The following is a 24,433-nucleotide window of genomic DNA, read 5'->3' as shown; positions in this document are numbered from 1 at the left end:
AATGGAATTCCAAATGTTAAGGGTTAGTTTATGTCAATAATTTTGTTTTACAATCCGAAGGACTAAACACTTTTCCTTTCAATATCCTCCCATCGGAAACACTTACACCGGGAATCAGCTCGGCCAACACCTGGATCGAACAGTGGCCCTGCTTTAGTAATATCTGAGATATTTTGGGGTTTTCGGTGGTGTTTTGAGTTTTTGTTGGGCACTCCATTACAAACACCTGGTACCCCTTCTCCACCACTCGGGTAGTCCGTATAGCTAAATATATAGACATAAGCGTTGAATATTGATATAACCAGATTTTATTTCTCTTCACGTATGGGATTAGGTAATGAGTTTGACATTTTCGGATTTCGGTGTTTTTGGGGTTTTTTTTCTTATGAACACCTTGTACCACCCCTCAGCCATAAGGGTAGTCCGTAAAGCTACATTTATCGACTGTCCTTTGACATTGAATTGAATATTGATGTTATCAATGTTTCTTTGTCTTGACGAACGATTTTTATAGGTTATTTAAATATTTAGATGTCAAACAAAGAGAAGGACCATATTCATCGTCTCATGAAACAAAAACACTTTAAGAAATTTAATATTTTAACGGATGCGGCTTTTCAGCCATAATATTCAGAAGGCTGGTAGAAATCTGAAGGTGACTGATGTCTATGTCCCCCCGACATTTTAAACATCTATCATGGTTGTGACAATAACAAGACAGGGGGTCCACAGACAAAGAATGGAGAAATATGATGGCTAGACCAATAGTGTTATCTTTTATATTATTGATTCTAACTTCATAACCACAAATATAGAAAGTATATTTTGATACGGTAACTAAGCTATAGATTAATGAACATGTTGGTCGTTTACATTTTTCTTTGTTATAAAACATATATCATATGTTGACTAAATTAGGAAGCAATATTTGTCGATATACAGGTTTGGGGTGAATGTCCATTCCATATTTTGAATTTAGCTGTTATCAGTTGTTTACGTAAATAACAGAGACAAAAGAATAAACAGAGACAACAGAATATGCACCTATATAAGGGGGCGGGGCTAGAATAATTGGGAGAGATCATGTGGATTCTTTAGACGACTATTTCATGCGGTAGTGTTTTCCTGGGTCTAGCCATGCTGGCTAGATTTTTTTTGCAGGACTGGGGTTGGAGAGAAAGAGATGTTAATTTTAAATATTGTAATGTAGACCACTGTGTAACTGTTGTGACATAAAATGTTTAGCAAAAACACTATCGTTGTTCCTGTTACTTATTTGAGTCAGTATCGTGAGAAAACACAATGATGAAGTCCTTAAGAAGAAAGATACAACAGTAGCAGTCCAGAGCCACCACCCCCCACCCCCCAATTAGACGATCAGGCCAAAAACTAAGATCTGTAGTCAGATAGTACTATATACACCGTCTTCATTATCTCAGTCGGTGCAGAAAAGTAGAACGTTAAACCCCATTTCATTTCCTCTCTGGGTTAAATGTCGAGCTTCGAGTTCTAGCTACGGCCCCACCGCCTTGGATTATGGATAGGGGCGCCTTCTTAACCTTCCGCCTGTTCCAGAGCCCCCAAATGTTTAAGAACTACATAAATTAATAGACATTTGAGTAAAAAGAAATTTATCTAGAATATATTGAAATAACTTTATTTTATAAATGTGACTTTATTCAGAAATTGGACTTTTCGGATATCAGTGATTTCTTCAGTACAGTAAACAACTTATTTGATTAAAGTTTACTAAACTAAAACAATCCCCGGTTTTACGTGACAAGGAGTAGGATCACCTGTCCAACCGCGTGGGTTTTCTCCGGGTCCTCCGGTTTCCTCCCACTGCTAAAGACCCCGAAATGACCTAGTTTGTGTCGAGAGGACGTTAAACCCCATTTCTCTCTCTAACACATGGCGGATAGGTTTTTAGCAGTATGAGAGAACCGGGGTTGGTCAGATGGCCCTACTCCTTGTCACGTACAAGTGTGGGAACAGAACCACGGCACTTGACTCAATTATGAACTAAAGCACTCCGATTAGACATGCTGTCCTCCAAAGTAACCAACCTGAGACGGACTGGTGGCTCAAGGCCCATGATGCTGGCCACATGAGGGTTCACCACTTTAAAGCGGTCCTATTTTTGAAACATTGACTGTCCATGGTGCTCTCTAGAGTATATCCTGATGTTTCTAGCCCGTGCAAAAATTTGGCGTTTGGCGAACTGACCAATTTATCACAAAAGTAAATTCAAGACTATAAAAAGGGCCGCCAAACTGAAAAATAGCCCCCAAACTACGGGAGAAAATCAACTTCGCTAGGGGCAAACGGGTCTACCAACCGCATAATGAACTAACATTTTTAATTCTAACAATATGCTTTTTATTTTTATTATTCTTTTACAGATTTTCCTGAACAAGGCCAACGCCCACATGCACAGAATAGCCGCTAGAGGCTTTTTAACAAATGTACCCTAAGTATTATTGATTATAATCCTCTACGTTGCGATCGATGGAATGTCTGACAATATAATCTGATTACCTAAGTTTGAAACCAGGTAAATTGGTTGTGATGCACAGTGACAGATTCAGTTCAGTTGACACAAGAAAAACAGACAAAGCTCACATAATCACGTCTACATTCACAATGTGTACAAAACAAACCGTGGGATCAATCATTCGAAACTGCGAGAAGTACGATATAATCTCAACAACTAAGAATGCGCTAGTGACGCGATTAAACCGTGGTAAAATCATTCGAAACACTGTGAGGAGTATGATACAACTTCAACAATAACTAAGAATGCACTAGAGACGCGACTAAACCGTGGTAAAATCATTCGAAACACTGTGAGAGGTATGAAACAACCTCAACAATAACTAAGAACGCGGTTAGTGACGCGACTAAACCGAAAGTGTGACTTTAACTAAAGACCAAACTTTATTTCCTCTGGATCAAAATGGCTAACATGGAGTAGACTTTTTCATAGCCCGATCCATTTTTTCTATTTGAATGAAATGGTTGTACGCGCGGATACCAACTGTACATTGGCAACGTTTTGTCATGTCAGTGATGATTCTAAATTCTTCACATCCAGTGTTTCCATTTCTTCTCAAATATTCGCCATTAGTACGCTAATATTCACGTGTCTCCTCGGCAACTGTTTATTATGTTTTGCTGTATTTAAAAGTCCCGCGAGACGGAGCGCTGCGTCGATCCTGTTGCTAAATTTAGCTGTTGCCGATTTTCTTGTCGGGGTATTGGTGCTACCGATGTGGATACTGCCTACGGCTCTTCTGGGGTGGCCTTTGTCGGATAACATGTGCGAGTTTGTAGCCTGTACGACAACCGTTCTAATGTTGTGTTCGGTGTTTTCGCTGTGTGGTATTTCAGTCGATAGATACTGCAACATCGCCATGCCATTGCGATACCCAATAGAAGTGACCTTAGAGCGGATAACTCTGATAGTAGTCGGTGTGTGGATTTATTGTATTCTTGTAGCCAGTTGCCCTTTGTTTGGCTGGGGAGACTATCGTTTTCAGCCGCAGACTGTTCCTATTTGTAATCCAGTCTGGGTAACCGAGATATCATTTGCCGTGTTTCTCGTTTTGTCGGGGATGGCAGTGCCTGTAGCTTTAATGTTGTTTTCTTATATTAAAATAGTTTTGATAGCACGTGATCACATCAGACGTATTGATGCAATACACAGACCCACAGAACTTCCTATTAATGAAAATAACAATAAAGTGAAAGATGAACTTCCGGTATCACAGCCGAAGTTTTCTAAAAGTCTGAAAATGGTGCAAAGAGTTTTTATTGCTGTCGGTAAGTGTGAAGACAGAATAAATAAGAAATAAGAATACCATGCATAAAATTAGCATAAATTTAAATTGACCCATTGCTGACGCATGTTTGACAGATGACGTCAATAGATACTTACCAATCAGCATTATTTACCTACATTCACAAATTTCACCGAGCATAACAAAGTCCCATTTTTAGGGACCGTTTCTTGTTTCATAGCACATTTCGTATATTCTTAGCTGCGATTTGAAATGAAAATTTAAAAAGTAGAAGCCAACGTAAAGTAACATTAGCTACCAGTTTCTCATCAACGTGAACCAAAAATTAGGAAAGTATTCTTTCATTAAAAGTTGCACATTGCTCGATAACCGCTTTCGAAGACAATTTTTTTTCAATACCAGTATTTTGTTGAACGCGGGACTGTCATTGCACTTGCGCTACTTGTATAAACAAACACTGAGCCGTGTTCGGTGTTTATCGAATTGACTCCCTACACCAGGTGGTCCCGGTTCGATCCCGGAGTTGGTCGAAAAAGTACCTCTATATTGTCGGGGCTATTTCCCAGAGTCGGGGTGGGCAAGGAAAATCCGTCTATTCGTTCACCCCCACCCCAAGGCCAACCGATGTACTGGTTGCAGTTCACGTAAAAGTACCCTTGACAGTTTAAATTCGATGGTGATTAGAAGGAAAAATTGCTGTCCCACGAACAATGTCAAACATAACACGTTTCATTTTATTTTATGAACCAAACATTCAGCATGCAAGCACATTGAATTTCATCAAAGTTACTGGTCGTCAATTTTCAAGATAAAATGTGCTAAAATTTATGATATAAAATCAAGTTAAGAAAACAAACGGACTAAAACTATGTGCGAACGGACTGAAAGTAGTAACAACCGTTTACGATCTGCTTATGAACTTCATGGACGGGAAGGTGCTCTGGAATTTTAAGTCTGTTCAAAATTTTCCCCCTTCCTGCAATTAGACGGAGTGACAAAGTGACTACGAGCGGAATTGGAATACTATGAACGGAATTGACGTACTTCGATCCAACTAGGGACCTGTTACAACGGGTTTAACCGTACTACGGACGGCTTGGAAAAGGCAAATTTACACGGTCTGAGCTTGATATGAACTAACTGTGGACGGGGTACAGACGAGATAGACGTATTGTCATATTGAGGAAATGAAATGAAATGAAATGGGGTTTAACGTCCTACTGTTTTGCTCCGAACTGGGCTAATGAAGACGGGCATACGCCATACAGTGTGCTATGAGGGAAATTTTGCCCGGACAGCGGCACTACGGCCTACTCTTATATCGAATTCCAACTGTCAAGGGATCTTTTACGTGCACGCCAATGTGTACACGGGACCTCGGTTTTTCGTCTCTTCCGAATGACTAGACAGCTGTCCTTGCCAGGCCCTCCGTCCTGCATCACTGACATGGGGGAACCACGCCGGAAAATCTGGATGAACTTTCTCGGCCAATGCAGGGATCGAACACCCGACCTCCAGGCTAGCGAGCAAGCGCCTTACCCACTTAGCCATCGTGATCCCGGTCATATTGAGGACTGTTAACTTTATGAACGTAATAGGATCGTATTAAAGATAATATTCACAGATTGTACTCCGACCACAACCCGTTTTACGATTTTCTAAGGCCTTTTCAAGGACTGACAAGGGCTTAAAGTTACAATTTCATATTTCTAAGAAAGTCAAAAAATAATTATTTCTATGTCTTTTGCTCAACAGGTTGTCAACTCACTCGGTTATCTTTCTCACACTTAAAAATATTCACACCGGAAATAATAGCACAATTACCTCCCAATTATAGGATTAATAGTATTATTCTTTAAACATACATTATGCAAGAGCTAAATCTGATTATTGCAAGTCTTTATTTAGGCTTCAGATGTCATAGAAATTATAAATTAGATCTTTATTTACACAACAAGCACAAAATCAACTCTGTAGATCCACGGATGGCTTGGATTTAGCTTGGATTTAAACGGGATTTCGTTGACCTATTTAATTTTAAATGATGTCGTGGGCGGAGATTAACCGTTACGTTGACGTCATACTCCCGGATCGAGGCTAAATGATAGAGTGTACGAAGCGAGGTCGCTGTTGAGCGATGCCTTAACAAATGACATCTAAACTATTTAAAGTGCAATAAACTAAACACAGATAATGACAAATTATACAATTCCTGGAGACTGTGTGCTGACTAATACAGACGGGCAGGTCTTCTGTCTTAATAATATCAATAAAAATATTTTTATTTCCCCAATAGGCACGACGCCACTGGTGTATACCTATAGATTCATCATAATTGTATTATAATATTGTGTCCTATATTCAATTGATTTAATGCATGCCCAAAATACAAGTAAGAATGAAAATTTACCCTCTGACTCATTTTGTCCAATTGTTATAAAAATCCAAAAAGGAAACACAAATTCAGATATGATGACAGCAGACAGCAGAGATTATGTAGGTAAAGTTAACGCCTGTCAATCAAACGATCGGCCATACTAAGAATCGGTGAAGATGGAATTCAATCCCATTTCTAGTCATAAATTACACTGGTGATAACTATGTTTAGAATAATGTAATTCGACTGAAATTTTCAATATAGTCTTCCTTCATCATCTTTTTTTGAATTGTTATAGCAAGAATGGCTAACTCCTTATAAAATCTCCCATAATGTATCTTTAACAAGGTGGGACTATTTATAGATACCATCTATTTTAGGGCTTTATTTTAATACATTTTAAAAATATAACTTAAAAATATGAAATTGTAACTTTAAGGAAAGACAATATTTTACGTGAACGCCAGTGTGTATATGAGACCTTAGCTGGCTAACCCGGGGGTCTCGTGTTCGATCCCGGTGTTGGCCGACTACGTTCATCGGGATATTCCGACGCGGTTCTCTCTTGTCAGTGTTGCAGGACAGAGGGCCTGGCAAAAGTGTCTAGTTTTTCGGATGGAATGAACAACTGAGTTCCCGGGTACACATCGGCGTGCATGCATCATAAACCTTAACAAATGGAATTCAATATAAGAGTTGGACGTAGCGTCGCGCACCGGGGAGACTTTTTCTCATGTCACACTGCATGGCGTAGGAACGTCTTAATTAGCCCAGTCGGAGCAGAACAGTAGGACGTTAAGCCCCTATTTATTTCTTTTCATTTCGTATCACTTTAAATCCAATGGGACTTTGGTGTTTCGTCCCTCAATATAAAAGAGGTCTCGCCACTTTAAACGTAAAATTCACGCGCAATGTATTTAGTAAAATGTAACTATTACTTCAGTTAGAGTACTCATGATTATACATTAAATATACATTTTAATATACGTCGATTTGATTCATTAAGAGTATAAAATAAATCCAGCAATTAACCTTTTACCGTTATAATAAAACTATACCCCATATAAACATTGGTCAAGCCATTAATATAAAACAAATATCAGAGTTAGTTAGATCGAAAGCTAATGGGCCTTAAAAGCAAAATATTTTAATCATAGATCGCGTCACGTACCGTGTATGTTTATATAGATGTACTTGATTGTATCTTTGTATATGTCGCGTTGGTTGCGTGCGTGTGTGAAGCAAAAGTGCGACGAATATTCTAGGCTGAAGATTAGGGGATTTAGGGTGACTTAGACTAGGTCGGATGGACTAGCATTCAGGCGAATATTCTAGGTTGAAGATTAGGAGATTTAGACTAGGTCCAGTGTAGTCACGATCATTCAGACGAATAGTAAAAGGAAATGGAATGAAATAGGGTTTAACGTCCTACTGTTCTGCTCCGACTGGACTAATTAAGACGGGCAAACCCCATACAGTGTGCTATGAGGGAAATTTTGCCCGGACGGCGGCACTACGACCTACTCTTATATTGAATTCTAAAGGATCTTTTACGTGCATGCCAACGTCATGATGTCGGTTTGTTATCCCATCCGAACGACTAGACACTGCCCTTTGCCGGGCCCTCCGTCCTGCACCACGGTCAAGGGAGAACCACGCCGTGCAAATTATGTGGTTCTGTTCGGTAACTGAGAATAGGAAGAGGACTTATGTAAGAGATAAATCTACTTATTAAATGTCTTTTATCTAGCATCAAACGATATAGATTATTGTTTATTAAATGGAGTAGAACACGCACCATCTAATAATTAAACGTTAAAATGGTTAAAGATGAATAATCTAAGGTTTAAATAAAGAGCTGATCGTTTTTGCAATAAAAGTTTTAAAAAAGAGAATGAAACATTAATAAATTGAAAGTTTCATTAAAATTACATTATTCTGAGCAAAGTGATCAGTGTTTGAAGTTTTGACAACATGTAGCATAGATTATTTATTATCGCAGCAGCGGTACTTGAGGATTGCGACTAAGTTTCGATTTTCCATTTGATCGTTGAATGTTTAAATCTCGTGGGTATTCAAATCCATTTAAATCTCGGTCATCCAATGATCTAGAGAGTTGATTATGGACTTGTAGTGTAAATGCATGTCTAATTAATGTTTTATATTTGAGGCCAAACGAAAGATCTGCAATTGACAGATTTAGCTGTTACATATATAATGCATCTTTAATTCAGACTTTGTTTATTATTGTAGCAGTGGTACTTGACATTGGAGTCTATCTACTCTCCATCATGCCAATACTTTCATAAATTCGCTTAGAATCATGCGATTTGTCTGAAATATTCATAGTTCATTATCTACTTCATTCATTATTCATTATCATAGTTCATCTTTAATTAACACTAAACCTCTAACGCAATATTTTCCATAATATTTAAATTAATAACACGAATAAGAATTCAATATTGGTTCATTACAATCAGTAATGATGTTGTTATCTTGCCGTGAAAATATGGGATCCTAATATACAATATATAACACATAATGAACATTTTAAAATCAGTACAAGAGTCGTGTACTGGAAGGTTTCGGTAGCCATCAGTAATGAACAAAGAAAAAACACCCCACAAGACAATGCGGAAGTAATTAGTAATGGCCGATTCACAAACGACAAAATAATAATAGAAAACAACGTGCAGAATGGAATAGACATACATAAACGACTGCCGTTCAATTTGGACTGTTCACGTATTTCACCGACATAATTGGTTAGAAATTACAATAAAAGTTTAAACTATTGAATATAAATCACTTTATATTACATTAATATGTGCATTTTGAACAATTTTTGTTCAAAAAATAGACCCATACGTCCTCTTTTAAAACAACCTTCACTAGCCCCATTTTATTGCATTTAAAAATGCATTATGTAAGACTTAGATAAAGAACTGACTATTCATGCTATAATAGTTCAAAAATAGATAATGAAAAATGAATCTATTGAAATTTCATTCAAATTACTCTATTCTGAGCGAAATGATGACAATCGAGGCTAACCCACATAACATCATTATGTAATAAAATTTACGTAAATTCTACGTTATAATGGTCGATCAGTTTGCCATCATTTTGCTCATCTTTTTAACAATAATTTTACGCCAGGAAATGACGTTAATCTAACGCAAAATGTACGTCATTTTTACGTTGTATTTACGTGCTAACGTAAATTATGCTGGATTTACGTCAGAAAATGAAGTAAACTTTACGTTAGATTTACTTCATATTTTCGTTATATTTACGTCATGTCAGAAAATGACGTAAATCTAAAGTAAAAATGTCGTAAAATGTACGTTTGATAAAACTCATTTCCTGATATTAAATTTTCCGTAAAAAAGATGGGCAAAATAATGATAAACTGATCGACCATTTTGATACAAATATAAATTTAACTTTTGACATTAATCTAACATTTAAACAATAAGCACAATGATGAAATCTAACCCACCATTTTATTGTTTTTGAAAGAATGATAGCCCAATTAATAATCCATCTAAACTGCTTCATCTAGAGCATTCACTAGCAATTTTTAACATTGTTAGTTATCAGGCATTTTAATGTCTCACTTAATCTAGGGTTGTAATTTTTGGTGGTGATGGATGTTTTTGATGCACATCTTCTTCATCACTAGAGGATTCAATGAACCGAACAGGTTGCCTAAAATAATAAATTTAATAAAATTGTGAACAATAAAATCGTCTAGCTCAGTGGACAGCATAAACTTAAAAATGTATATCCATGAATAGTTTCAAATGGTTCATAATAATCAATTTCATAATTTTGCACCAAGAAAGCTTCAACATCTATATTCCTAAGTAAAATGTCTCAAGCGTTATATAAATATTATTTTTAAATATACCCTCTTTTCATCTGCTGGATCTCTTCTTCTACATCCGATTCCTTTCTCTGGCTTCGCTGTAGTCACCTACAATAAATATGTAAAATCAAACGTTGTGACAAGACAAAATATTTTTTAGAAGAATTTAATTTTATGTATAGTAAAGTTTTGCAAGGTCAAGTCAATCATTACATACTAAAATTTTATTTTTGTTATTAACAGTATTGATATGAGGAAAATACATGCTTATACTGCGCAATAATGAATATACTTACTGGTCTCTGAGAATTTCCGTCCTTTTAGTTTCGGCCAACTTTCATTAGGGTTGGGACTATCTGACTTTTTTTCCTACCTATAAAATGGGAATTTGAAGGTTTCTTTTACCTAGGACGGGTTTTTAGGTTGGGATCGGTGCCATTTTATAAAATGGCGGCCAAAATCCTGAAAATCGAATATTTTGGCCATTTTTGGTCACAAACACATTTTTAAGCCTTTCTGATGGGCTTATTGTTGGGATTTTGGTGATCGAGAAATTAATTGGAATGCATATCGATGATGTCATCTCAAACAATATGGCCGAAATCCAAAATGGCGTCCAAAATGACGTCACAAAGTCGAAAAAACGCTCAGATTCGTTAAGATGTGTGGCATGTGTCGTTTAACTTAGTTTTGTACCAACTTCTATGGTACCAATTTGAAATTATTTATTTGTGACATCACAAATGATGTCACAATCAAATGATGTCTTAAAATATGATGTCACATAGCAACGGCCACAAAAGTTTCCATTTTGTATGCTTTTCTGTTCAGGATGAGTAGCATAAAAATTAGGAGTGCTGATATCCGAAAGGAGTTACTGGGTACCACCTATTCAGAAGAGGAAACCTACTATGTTACTGGACGCCTTCCTACAGGTCAGTACCTTCTGGGGCGAATGATGGCATTATGCAAGAAGGGAAGCCAGGTCAGCAGAAAGGACGCTGGTAATATTGTTGCTGATGAAGTTCGAAACGATTGGATTTCTAAAAATGTTTATCCCATCAGCTCAGTATCTGTGGCCAAACGAATAAGAGATAATTATGAAGAATTCAAAAACCTACATAAAATAGCAGAGCGCTTAGAAAAACCGACAGAGTTGATAGATAGGGAAGTGACTGAAAAGCAAGCAGAAGAGAAAAGACAGAAACGAGAGAATTTTATCATCAAGGTGAAAAAATTCAACCAACGGATGACTGAAAATGCTTTTGACATTCGATGTTTGGACAGCGCATACGAGAAGCAACTAGAGAATGAATATGGGGTGAAAATGACCAATGATGACAAATTATTCTACGAGGATAATTGCCATGAAATGTACATAGCTCGGTGCACCAACAAGATACCAAGAAGCTGGGTTAAACATCAGAAGAGAATAGAAGAACGGTTTATATCTGAACAGAGACCTAAGCAGGAAAATGAGGCAGCTGAATTAAGACAGGCGGAAATCAACTTGAACGAATTGAGAGATTCCTTGAAAGAAAGTGATGTCGAGATGAAAGAGAACGAAGAGTCAGTTATTCAGTTGGAGTGTTTGCCCCCTTCTCCTCAGAAACAATTGTCTAGCTCTTCTTTCCCGCAAGTAAAAGTACGACACAGCAAGAAATACTTCAACGAATCATTGATCCGATGCATCGTGCATTGTCATTCAAAGTTTAAAGTTACTACTGGTGACCTGCTAGGAATACTGGAATGCTTTGCTAATATGGTCTTTGATCAGAAATGGAGTAGACAAGCTGAACATTGTGTTGACACTGATGAGAAGGATGGCTCTGATGATGAATATGAAGAGGAATCACTTGGTGGCAAACGACGACGAAAAATTAGCGACTACACAAATAAGCTGCCAGATACAAATAAGCTGCCAGATCCAAAGACGCCGAGAAACTACCTTGAAGATGCAGCATATCTAAACCTTGAAATGGTAGGCCGGCATGTGCTCGAGAAAGGTGACAACACAGTAACTATTGGAGTAGACGATACGACCAAGGCGGTAGGAAATAGAGTTTTTAGCGTGAAGACCGACCATAAAACCATTGCCGGACCATCTAAACAACGAGAAACCTTAACCACTGGCTACCTTGAAAACCCCTCACATTCTGGAGCAGATGCCGCAATCACATATGAACATAGTCTCAGTGTTCTTGCAGTTCTCACGGACAGTACTGAAGTGGAGATAAAGGAGCAAGTGGACTTCTGGGGTGGTGACCGAGCACGCGATGTAGCCAAGATGTTTGGTGAGATGGGGATTAACAAGAACAAAATTATCAAGTGTTGTGCACACGTTGTTCTGAGCGTTGACAGCGCTATTGAAAAAATATTTAAACATGCTGAACAGCGCGTTGGAGTGGAAAAACTTATTGACTTGGCAAAATCCTCCGAAATTCATCCAGCCTTTTGACTGTAGGGTTGATTGCCCTCGCTAAACTACTGTCTCCAAGTCATTCAGCACATTCTGTTTCCCTTTATGACGAGTTTGTACGCTGGCTCGAAATCAATGATCTAGATAGCAACTTCTTTAAGTTCAAGGGCTTTACGGCAAATCGTTTTGGCCGTATAGCTCATTTAGCAAAGGTATACCTGGTTCAGAAATCAAACATTCAGAACTTTTTTGATACAGTAGTTGACGCTAATGCCAGCAAGCTAGTTCTAGCAGTTTCCTGTTTCTTAGCCAACGACTGGTTTCAATGTTGTGTTGAAGTCTACTCCCTCCTCGGTGAAATAGCTATCTTTCCTATCCTTGATTTCCTTGGTATTGACAAGAAGGATACAACCAGTGGGGCTAGTTGGCAGGAGGCGAAGGTATTCTTTGACGGCTTGCTGGAAAAACTGACAAAACTGGGTGTGAAGTTTAGTAATACAACAACGGGCAAAGGTAAACTGATTGGAGCCATTCTAGTAGAGGTCATCGAAGTAATGCAGAGGCAGCTTGGTGAGGTGGATTTTCTCTCTGGAGCAGATTCGACTATGGACACAGAGAAGCTTAGATACGCCCCACTCACAAACTTGGGGTGCGAATCTCAGTTTGCTCGTCTCGATAACCAACTGAAAGTGGCGGGAGGCATGACTACTGTCAAAACGCACTCTCTGCTGACACATGAAGAATTTGTAAAACTAAGCGAAGATGAAAAGAGAAGACGATGGAAATGGGCACGAAACAGTGAAGAAAGCGAAGGAGTTAGAGAAAGAGTTTACAAGTAAAGTCAAATTCAGCAAAGCCCTAGCCCTAAAAAGAAAAGGAGACTTAAATAAACAGAAAATGAAGCGGCTCCTGAAGATTATTGTTGAGTGTAACAGGCACGGTGGGCCCGACATTGAAGATTCAATGCACCTCGTTGGCAGCTTAAATGAGAAGCAACTCTTGAGTGAAATCGCCTATCTCCGCAACACCATTGCCCCCGATATCCGACAAAAGCGCAGAGTGAAGTCGACTGATGGGAAATACCGCTTTCAGAATTTCACACGTGCTGAACTGAAAAATGAAATCAAAGCTGTTTTAAAACCAGAATTTGTGAAGTCAGATGATCTTGACTCTCTATTACGGAATGTTCTTTGCGGCAATACATAGGTTATTGATAACTTTAAGACAAAACATTATTGTTATGTTTCATCGTACTTGGTAAACTCATTAATAACTCATAAAAATGTAATGACTATTAACAGATCATGCAAGTCTTTGTAAGCAGATGTTGGTCGAAGCGTGTCTGCAAGAAGAGTGAGATGTACAAGATAAATGGACCTGAGGTCACAAATTAATTACCACCCGAGTAACTCATCATACGAGTAATAATATACCACCCGAGTAACTCATTATACTATAGTTGACAATGTACATATTATGACAATTATCTATATATTTTAATGCCCTTTTTTGATTAAATAATTGAAATAATTGTTAAACTGAATTTTTATGGTTTTGCTTTCAACTAAGATATGGAAATCTTCTCAATTTGCCCTTGTAGTACAATTGTGACGTCATAATGTCAGCCATTTTGAATTTCCGCCATATTGGTTGATATGATATCATTAATATGCATTCCAAATAATTTCCTGACCTAAAAAATCCTGTAAACAACTCCATCAGAGACACTGAAACGCCATAATTTGACCCCAAATCAGCATTGATTGGCAATTTTCACGATTTTAGCCGCCATTTTGAAAATGGCACCGATCCCAACCTAAAAACGTGTCCTGGTTCGAAAATATCTCCAAATTCATATTTTTCAGGCCTTTTCGCTTCAGAATCACCCCAACAGGAGTTAAAACTGACAAAAAACATTGTTTCGTCCTAACCCTACTTTCATCAGCTTCCATACAGTTCATGGCACACTTGTTCAATTTACTGGCATTTTTAAATGGTGGCCAACAACGAAACTCATTTTGCACACCCAGCTAGCATTCACTACCGCAAATTCTCTATCATCAAGGAAGTCAACAACTGCATACATTTTAAACTGTAAAATAATACAAGTATAAATGCAATTGCTTAAAATTAAAGTTTGTAACATTTACTCTATAACGATGGGCTATAAGTATTTATATCACACAATATTTTGGAAAATAATTAAAGATATTTGCTGTTATGATAATTAATTACAAATTGATAATGGGTGCATGTACAAGGTTCTACAGAGTTTGAGGATAACGTTTAGAGGATCGATCATAGTTTTTTTTTTTATCTTTCTGCGACTTTCCATTCGGAGAGAAAGAGGGAGGAAATGGGGTTTAACGTCCACTCATCACAAAATAGGTCATTTCGGAACTAACATATGGGTCGATTTTAACTAATTTTCTCGCAGGGGAATTTACCCGTGGGATGAAACCGGATTACCTGGGAAGAACCCCATGAGATTGGTTGGACAGACGAATTGAAACGGGAAATCTTTGGGTTCATGAGGACTTGTTTTATACTTACATGTATCTCCCTTTCCTGAAAACCTGGTGGGAAACATTGGGTTTTGCATTGGGTTATGAGATAAAGAACCCTATCGATATTAAGCGTTCCTAGACCTCCCGTTTCACAGTTATGCCCCAATAACAGTTTTTAACAGATTTTTTTTTAAAGCAAACATAAAGTCAAAAGAACAAATCATGTATAGTTGCCTTGGTTTCATATTATTCGATTCACACAGTCCTATATGTTTTTGGACAATTTACAGTAATATACATACATACATATATCATTTACAAAAATCTTGGAAGTTTTAATATTACATGTACATTGGCTGAAAGATACATTATGTTAGAACTTAATCTACCTATTACAGGTCTTTCGTTTTGCTTCAAATGTTGAATAATTTATAAACTAGACATTATTTACACAACAAGCTTATAATCATCTCTCTGTACAATTGAATGGTTGGGATTTAAATTGATTAAAACATCGGCGAAATTTAAAAATGGTTGTCAAGTGCCGTTGCTATGATAATGAACAATCTACGCTAAATATTGTCAAACGCCCATATGTTTGCTCAGAATAAAGTATTTTTTTTTAATTAGTTATAAACTATTATAGAAAGAACAGGCAGTTCTGTATCATACATTCATGATTAAGCTGTATAACAATTTACTTTATTTTGAATGGGGGCATAACATGTTTGTTATTTATTTCATTTAATTTTTTGTAGAAAGTTTTGCACACCGCTCAGAGACAACATAACTATCAAGTTTTGATGAATTTAGAGGATATTTGAAAAAGTTGCATTGTTGACTGAATTTTTGATATATCAAAGCAATTTCATCTTCAGAACAATGTCTAATTAAGTCAAAATCACCCCCTATGTTTGCACAATTGTTAGGGTCATTGCTCGATAACCTGAAGCCATTTAACTTGACTTCCCTAAAATGCTTCTGAATGTGCTTATTTATGTCGTGAAACCATTTCGGTACTCTTTACATAACTGTGGAGATGATGCTGTTGGGTTAGAACTTTTAGCATAGTTGAAGTTTTCATCTAGCCTTCCTACAATTTGTTCAAGAACATTTGAAGGTTTAAGCACTAATGTTTCCAGGCTACCTAAATAATTTTTAAATTGAAATGCTGATATATTAATTAACGAACCATAATTAATAGCATCATCGGGTAAATGTATAAAATCGTGTATATTGTATACAACCAAATCAGATCCATATATGGCAGAAAAATGTCCCACAAAAATGGCTAGTAATTCCCGTACAAAATCATTGTGTTCAATGCACATAGTTTCATGGAGCAACATATAAGTACTGGCAGATAATAGTAAAACGTTCTTGTACATGGCATCAGGTATGTTAACCAATACAACAGGACCTGTGTGTACAACAAAAACTGACGAAATTCTGTGCCTTTTCACCTTTTTTGTTCATTAAGAGTTCTCGGGTTTCGAGCAAATTCAGATGGCACACAGTTTTTATAAAAATTGAGAAATCAAATTAATTTTCGTAGCACTTTGTCTTGTTTTTAATGGTCCTTTTGCCCACAACAGCAATAGCCTATTCATAACACCCAAGCCAACCAAATGCACGTAGTCCAATGGAAACTGACTGACCATACCAAATCCTTAGCAAAAGGAGGGGGTTCATGATGATGATCGTAATCAACCATTTCATTGAAGGCTACATCAGTTCTTAATACGAAATCCTTCCATTGGACCACACACCTGTCTGTATGTAAAGCTCACATGAATGGTATCGAGCAGGGACATCACAAATAAATGCGTTTTCTTTCTATCCTAAATTGTGATGTATTGTACTGTACTCATCTAGAAATTCAGAAAGGAATTCTAGACTGCTCGTTTTGGTAATTGAATAGAAAAGCCTGATAACAAAGGGGCCAGAGACAAATGGTTACTGGATCTTTCCTAGTATGGGCCAAAATTGCCCGTTGGTAATTTTAAAAAAACGGGACACCATCAACATTAACTTGGATGATTATAACATCTTCCTTCAGACAGTCATTTTGTTTAAAATGGGGTTCAAGATTAATTAATTAATGGGGGGCACTTTGTTCATAGATAACGTTTGAAGAAGAGTTCTTGCTTCTTTAGGAAGTTTGGGATATTTTTCCACAAGAATTTTTATTTTTTATTTCAACAAAGATGAAAGTGCTGAATGTGTGATGTTGTGTTACATAGTTCAGTTAGCAATTATATCTGCTATATCATTGTCAGAATCGGTACTTTTAGATGAGGTATTATCACTATCACTCTCATTTCATCACTACAGTCAGCGTTAAGTTCGTTACCAAAGTTTGTTTCTATTAAGTCACGTGATTATGTGTCGGTTCTCATGGAGGCGTCTACGCTTTGTCCAGTATGAAGTGATGTATTGGTATAGGCATATTTCTCTTTTATCCATTTTATCTTTAATAATTTAAATCCTGTGAGTGTTTTAATCCAATTAAATCTCGGTATACCCATGGTCTATTGAGTTGATTATAGCTTGTCATATGAATAAATGTCTAAATGATAGTTTATATGGCATTTGAAGCCAAAATAAAGACCTGCAATAGGAAGATTTATCTCTTACATATTGCATTATTAACGTAATTCCAATTCCTAATGATTTCTTAATGTTTTCTTCCTTACATTTATCCACGATTCCGTGATTCTTAATTCATGTTATTTGTCAATTACTAGTGTTTATTGAAAAACCTAAAATATTTATATGCCAAACTTCACAATATCCGATTTACTCAGCCCACTGATATTTGTCAGCATAATAACGTATATCAACATATATATACTGGATAATCAACATCATAAAAACAAACTCCCGATTACGCATGGGCAATGGAACTTTTCGTCAAATATTGACAACGGTCCCAGACCCTCCATACGTTGAAGACTAGGAGGTTCTGGCTGGCCGAGACTATAAAGTCTACAACTCTCACCCTTCTACGTATCTTTGAATGACAAACTCTCTAAAACACACACAGGAAGAGTGTTACAGTAGAGGGCATATGAAATGAAATGGGGTTTAACGCCCTACTGTTCTGCTCCGACTGGCCCAATATGTGTGCTATGAGGGAAATTTAGCCCGGACAGCGGCGCTATCGCCTACTCTTATATCGAATTCCAACTGCCAATGATTCTTGTACCTGCACGCCAATGTGTTCGCAGGACCCGCGATACTTCGTTCTATTCGAACGACTTCTTTTTTACCAAAATATTTTGTTTCATTCCATTGACCTAAGATTAGAGTAATTAAATTTCCTGCTACGTCCCTTGAATAAAATCTCACAAAAAGCCATGCAAGTCTCTTATACTTAATTTTCATTTAACATAATAATTTTACGATAGGCGACGAAAAGAAAATGAACTTAAAGATACATTATGGGAAATTAAATAAAGAGCTGACAGTTCCCACTATAATAGTTAAAAATTAGATAATGTAAAGGGAATTTGCTGAAAATTTCAGTCCAATTGATCCACTCTGAACTGAATTTTTGCGATTGAATTTTCGGCCTAGCCTCGATCATCATTACTAAAGTCGATACGATAACAAACATAGTCTCGATTATCCATTTCATGATTAAATCATGAATGGACGTCGAACAGCAAATCGGAACCTAATCCAATAAATATCGCAGGCTAGCGATGACATCGAGAGTTGATTATGGTCTGGATAAGTTAATTAATGTCTAATTAATAATTTGGATAACGTTTCAGGCCTAAAGAAAGACCTGCACTAGGCAGATTTAGCTTTTGCATAATGCATGTTTAAAGTTTGATTTACAAATTAACACAGTTCAATAGATGAACATAGGATCGGTGATTGAAATGAAATAGGGTTTAACGTCTTAGTTTTCTAAACCAACCGGGATAATGCTAACGGGCATACACTATAGAATGTGTTATGAGGGACATTTTGCCCGGTCAGCGGTGTTCTCGCGTTTCTGCCATTTTTTTTGTTTTGCGTGCACATCGGGCCGCGGATTTTCTTCAGACTCCTGCGACTAGACGAGAGAGATGGGATTTAACGTTCACTCGACACAAACTAGGTCATTTGGGACTAACATGATTCAATTTTATTTCAAAATCTCGCTTGCGCGTACGGGTTGGACAGGCGACCCTACTCCTTAGCACATAACCACGCCACATAAATCTATGGCAGACCTTATGATCTAAAGCGCACTCAGCCACCCAACCTATAGAAGTATAGAAAGATAAAGAATTGTAATAATGTCTATGACACAAAATTCCTTTTACGCCAAGGCCTAGCTTCTAGAAGCTTGAACGAGTTCGTGTTCAATTTATGGAAGGATTCTCAGGTACTTCAGATGAAAACATTGTATTTCGATTAGGTTTTTTTTTTCGCAACCACAAACATTCATCGGTCATAAATCAACGCCATTGATCTGAAGCCTATTTCTGTTAATGTCGCTTGGAAGTCATATCGTTTATGTTTTTTTTGTTTTTTTTTACTAAGAGAAAAAAACCTAGCGCCCATGAGTAGAAATCGATCATGGAAGTGATGTCGGTTTTTTTTCCCGGAGAAAAAAAAACTACCCTAGAACCCATCAGTGGAAATCGATCTTTGGTATATAATCAATTATATCGTTTTAAAACAGTCGTTGCTATCAACACGGCCCGGTAATTTGATCTTTTCTCTTGGGCTGTTATACTAGTTTTATGATCACGTATCGATCAATGACGCTTGCAATTTTTAATACAAAAAAACTGTAATAATCCAGCTTGATTAATCTATGGCGGTGATCTATGAAATTCTTTCAATAAACTATATTTATTTAATGAAAAATGGTCCAATTTGCTACTCAATCAATTTATTCTGCTTTCCGACCATACGATCATTAATTGATCAAATGTCTACATTTTATATTTTATGTTCTCCAGGCTTTCAGCTTATTGTTGATTCTACTCTTTCATAGTTACCACAACTTCCGGTCACGTGCTATCATATAATCATATGATCAATAACCGTGTATTGATTGGTTCATGAATGACGTCTTATTTTGTGTCCAGTGACAATATTTTCGGAACTGAAATGATTCTTCTAACAGAAAAGAATATCAAAAGTCAACAGTATTTTTAGCCAAGAGCATCTTGCACCAAACGACTTTGAAATTTATCTATAGACTCTATGATGCTTGCGTTTCTTTATAGGATACTTATACGCCTTTTTTTTATCATGAAATGTTATAACTACGCTATTTGATTTCGAATACTTTTCCTCATTATCGAAGATGATGGGATATAATTTGAAATGAAATGAAATGAAATAGGTTTAAAGTCCTACTTTTCTGCTTTATCCGGGCTAATGAAAACGAACATGCAATGAGCTATGAGGGTAATTTTGCCTGGATAGTGGCACTATGGCCTACTCTTATTTCGAATTCCGTATGTGAAGGGTTCCATTATATACCCACCAATGTGCATAAGGGATCTCGGTTTTTTTGTACCATCAGAACTAATTTCTTGATTGTTTTGAATATTGATAATAATGTGTATATTTATAATGCGCATCACTATGTCAAAAGGACACAAGTGGGGTTGGATGGCTGAATGGTTAGTACGTGCGCGCTGTATCATAAAGTCTGTCATTGAGTCAACTGCCGTGGTTTCGATTCCCCGGTTGTACGTGACAAGGAGTAGGGTCGCCTGTCCAACCTCGTGGGTTTTCTCCGGGTCCTCCGGTTTCCTCCTACTGCTAATGACCCCTACGCGCAAGCGAATTATGGAAATAAAATTGAACTATATGTTAGTCCCGAAATGACATGGAAGTTTGTGTCGAGTGGACGTTAAACCCCATTTCTCCCTCTCTCTCTCCCAAAGGACACAAGAACTCGACGCACGATTCGACACACGAACCTGTAGCTGTTTGGTCACAAATTCTACCCTTTAACCGTTGCGCCAAATCAATCCCAACATACATACCTGTCGATGCAACTCGATATAAAACTGGCGCGGGGGTCTCGTCTCCCAATCATTCGAAGTTTGTTTTGACAATTGATTCTTTTTTGTTTTTTCAGGTGTATTTTTCATGTGTTGGGGACCGTATGTTATTTTAAACTTCTGGTCTGTAAATCACGAGGAGGTACCGGTGCCGTATATAGCCGATCTGCTGGTGACACTTCTTGCCTTCGCCAACAGTTCCATAAACCCGGTTATCTTCATCATCTTGAACAAAGACTTCAGACATTCCATCCGAAACTTAAAAACACAAATACAAAGCAAGTGTCTTTGTTTCCAAAATCGCGTCATCGCTCTGGATAATAATAATTCTTCAAATCAAGACGACCATGTATTAAAGGATAACCAGAGACAAGTAGACAGGGTAGATCCAGTCTTAAACAACGGTGAAAAGAAATATGAAAAAACCGTGTTGCCTTTTATGCAACCGACGCCCAGTTACGTCAATGGCACAACTGAAGAAAAGCAACCGGATCTGATGCGCATGTCAAGACCTTCCACGGACGACTTTTTAAAAAAATTGGTTGTAAGTCCGCTAGAACGTTCCAATAGTAAAATAATTTCCCGCACAAAATCTTTCCGGAAATTACCGGGAGTGACCGACTCGTCCGTTCCGAAGTCGAAATTTGGCATAAAACGCGGGGAACATTTGAGGAAACCCGGTTTCAAGACGTTAATTAACGCATATTCAGTGTTTTCTCTTTCAGAACTTAAAAAACGGGATACTTTGAAAAGACTGAACAATTCTAGACAGGTTCTGGGTATAGACACGGACTCCAGTGACCGGGGATCTATTAGGACTCTCGGCATGAACTCGAGAACAAGTTCTGAAAACCAAACTCGATCAGAAATACTGACGTATGATCATGTGGTTATTGATGACTTGTGAAAGATCATATGACGCTGAAACCATATTTAAGCGAAGCTAAATCTTCCTTTTGCAGGCCTTTCTATTAACTCCCAATTGTTATATTAACTATTATTTAGACATATTCACCTGGCAAGCATATAATCAACTCTCTGGGTCATCGGGTGGCCGAGATTTAAATGAATTTGATCATCCGCGAGATATAAAAAATATAAGTAGATAATCAAGGCTACTAATAAACGATTTACGCTACATTTTACATAATGAATCATTAAACTTTAGGTTTTACTGATAGAGCAATTGAGCTGCAATCGATCTGTACTTATCAGTCCGGGACGTTCCGAGAGAATACGCCATACATTGTGCCATGAGGGATATTTTGCCCCGACAGCGGCATTGCGGCCTACACTTATATCGAATTTTAACTGCCAAGGGATATTTAACGTGCACGAAAATGTGTACACGGGACCTCGGTTTTTCGACCAACCCGGGCGACTATACGTCGTCCCTTGCCAGAGTATCCCCTTAGTAACAGTAACAGATCTCGTACTTTTTAGTCATATCCGGAATGTACGATTCGCCGTAATGGACCAAATCTGTTTAACCTATTCTCGTTTCATAGTTACCGGTGTTAATTTACCTGACAATGGTCAATACTTATATTCTGTTCGTTTTATAGAATAAAATATATTTGTTATGAAAGAGTTATTTCCCTTATTATCTTAAACCAGTCGGTCAACGTTGTAAATTATAACGTTACTTTTTCCCAACTGTCAAGTCTTCTTTTAACTCAGATTTTTGGTCCCACCCGAACGACTAAGAGCTCAGTTAATTACAACTCTACGTAAGTAATAATTTAACACAGTAAGATATCATAAACCTTTCTAAAAAACAGAAGCCAATCTACATAATTAAACTAGAGGGATGAATCAGTTGTCGTCTTTAGATAGCTAGGAGGCCCCGTTGTCGATTCTGGTGTTGGCCCAGAAAGTTAATTAACACACGAAAATATTAACAGTTGTCACCAATCAGATGTGAGAGGTTATCACGTGTCTTAATTAAACGCACAGCTACCCGTAGAGATGAAGGGATCAATGTCTTTGATAATCTTTCGTTACAAGTTTCTGACCGAATTACACGTAGAGTAATGTGCACCGTGATAATGTATTAAGAAAAACATTATAGCAAGTTCAATGATCGAATTAGAAATTGTAATTTATTAGGACGTCATAGTGGCTCAGTGATTAAAGCGTTGACTCGCTAACCAGGCGGTCCCGACAGTGTTGTAGTTTGCTTATGTATAGATGTGTCATATCAGTGGATACCAACCTAAGTAATTTCACCACCCCTATTTCGTGTATGGTCTTTGTTATCTCTAGAGTTCCCTGTTGGCCGGTGTTTTCCTTTCGCACTGGCATAGGAAGGAGGGTCTGGCCTATAACAGCGACTAGTTGTTCGGATGGTACTAAAAATTTGAAATGGCGTTCAGTGAAATAGAAATTTCAGGCCACTGTGCAAAATGACGTAATCTTCTTAATAAATGAACCCAAGCGAGCACCTATGCAAATTTTAGTGCCTGCATCCAGAATTGAACGATTGCTACCGTTATCTGCCTTTTTAACATAGATTATACTCTGAATAATCTATCAAATATGAGTTAACCCGGTTTCACCTAAACTTTCCGATTTGAGTTTATTGAGCCCCGTTGAAGATATGACCTTGAAGATACTGCCACATGCAAACTCATCGGCAGTAGATATTCGCTTGGCCGCTTCTATAACTGAATTTAGTTTGAGCTTGGCGACGCAATAAAATGAACAACGAGGAAAACATTTGTGGTCTGTATCCATTGCGCCACTAGATTTGTCCCCCTTGGTATAAGCTCCAGACGATTGAAATTGACTTAATAATTTGCATCGAGCATTTGACTCGTAGTCAAGCCAGACAGCAACTCCAGCTTTTCACGAAAACTATAAAAATCTATTATCCCCTTTGGCATATGGGGATCTGGAAAGGTTGTCTTCCCAGGGCGCCAGGGAATGTTTGAATTTCGGCATACTTAAAGATAAGTATTGGAATGTTAACGCCGTGCTTTATGTTACAAGTGTGATGTTTACCAAAATATGCCACTTTCCATCTCTCAAGTAGTACCTAAAGCGTGTGATTTGCAGAGCGATAAAAAAATTGATTGGTCGAGATTTTGGAGCTCGACAACTATGATTCTAATTCAATGATAGTGGTGCAACTTCGATACCTTACTTAACAAAGTTCGATGCTGAGCATTTTCTGCTTAGTCAAAGTAGATACTTCAATCTGATTGGTCTAGGCTTTGGAACGCAATAACTCTCCTTTTAATTGAGGTAGAATGTTCAAACTTGGTGTAAGTGTCAATTAAGTGAGACCTATGAACTTATATCAATACCTTGACAAAGTTCGATGATGAGAATTTTCTGCTTAGGCTAAGTAGCGATAAGTAATTTGATTGGTCAGTGATTAAAATTTCCCACTAAAGCCAAGCAGAGCTAAGCAAGTTCATTTGTCGATGCT

At 37.5% G+C, this 24,433-nt stretch overlaps 1 protein-coding gene across 1 annotated transcript in view; it reads left to right on the top strand.

Moving 5' to 3' along the window:
• The window catches only part of LOC126818607 (D(2) dopamine receptor), a 29,734-nt gene extending 7,186 nt beyond the window's left edge, over nt 1-22,548 (top strand). The window contains exons 2-3 of the mRNA XM_050546114.1: nt 2,403-3,822; nt 21,078-22,548. Coding sequence (XP_050402071.1) covers nt 3,015-3,822; nt 21,078-21,907 — 1,638 coding nt within the window. The 5' untranslated portion in view covers nt 2,403-3,014 and the 3' untranslated portion in view covers nt 21,908-22,548. The remainder of the gene's footprint in view (nt 1-2,402; nt 3,823-21,077) is intronic.
• The last annotated feature ends 1,885 nt before the right edge of the window (nt 22,549-24,433 follow it).

This window comes from Patella vulgata, chromosome 4, assembly GCF_932274485.2.
Source record: "Patella vulgata chromosome 4, xgPatVulg1.2, whole genome shotgun sequence".
Classification (NCBI taxonomy): Eukaryota; Metazoa; Mollusca; class Gastropoda; family Patellidae; genus Patella; species Patella vulgata.
This window is presented reverse-complemented; position numbering and strand designations above follow the sequence as displayed.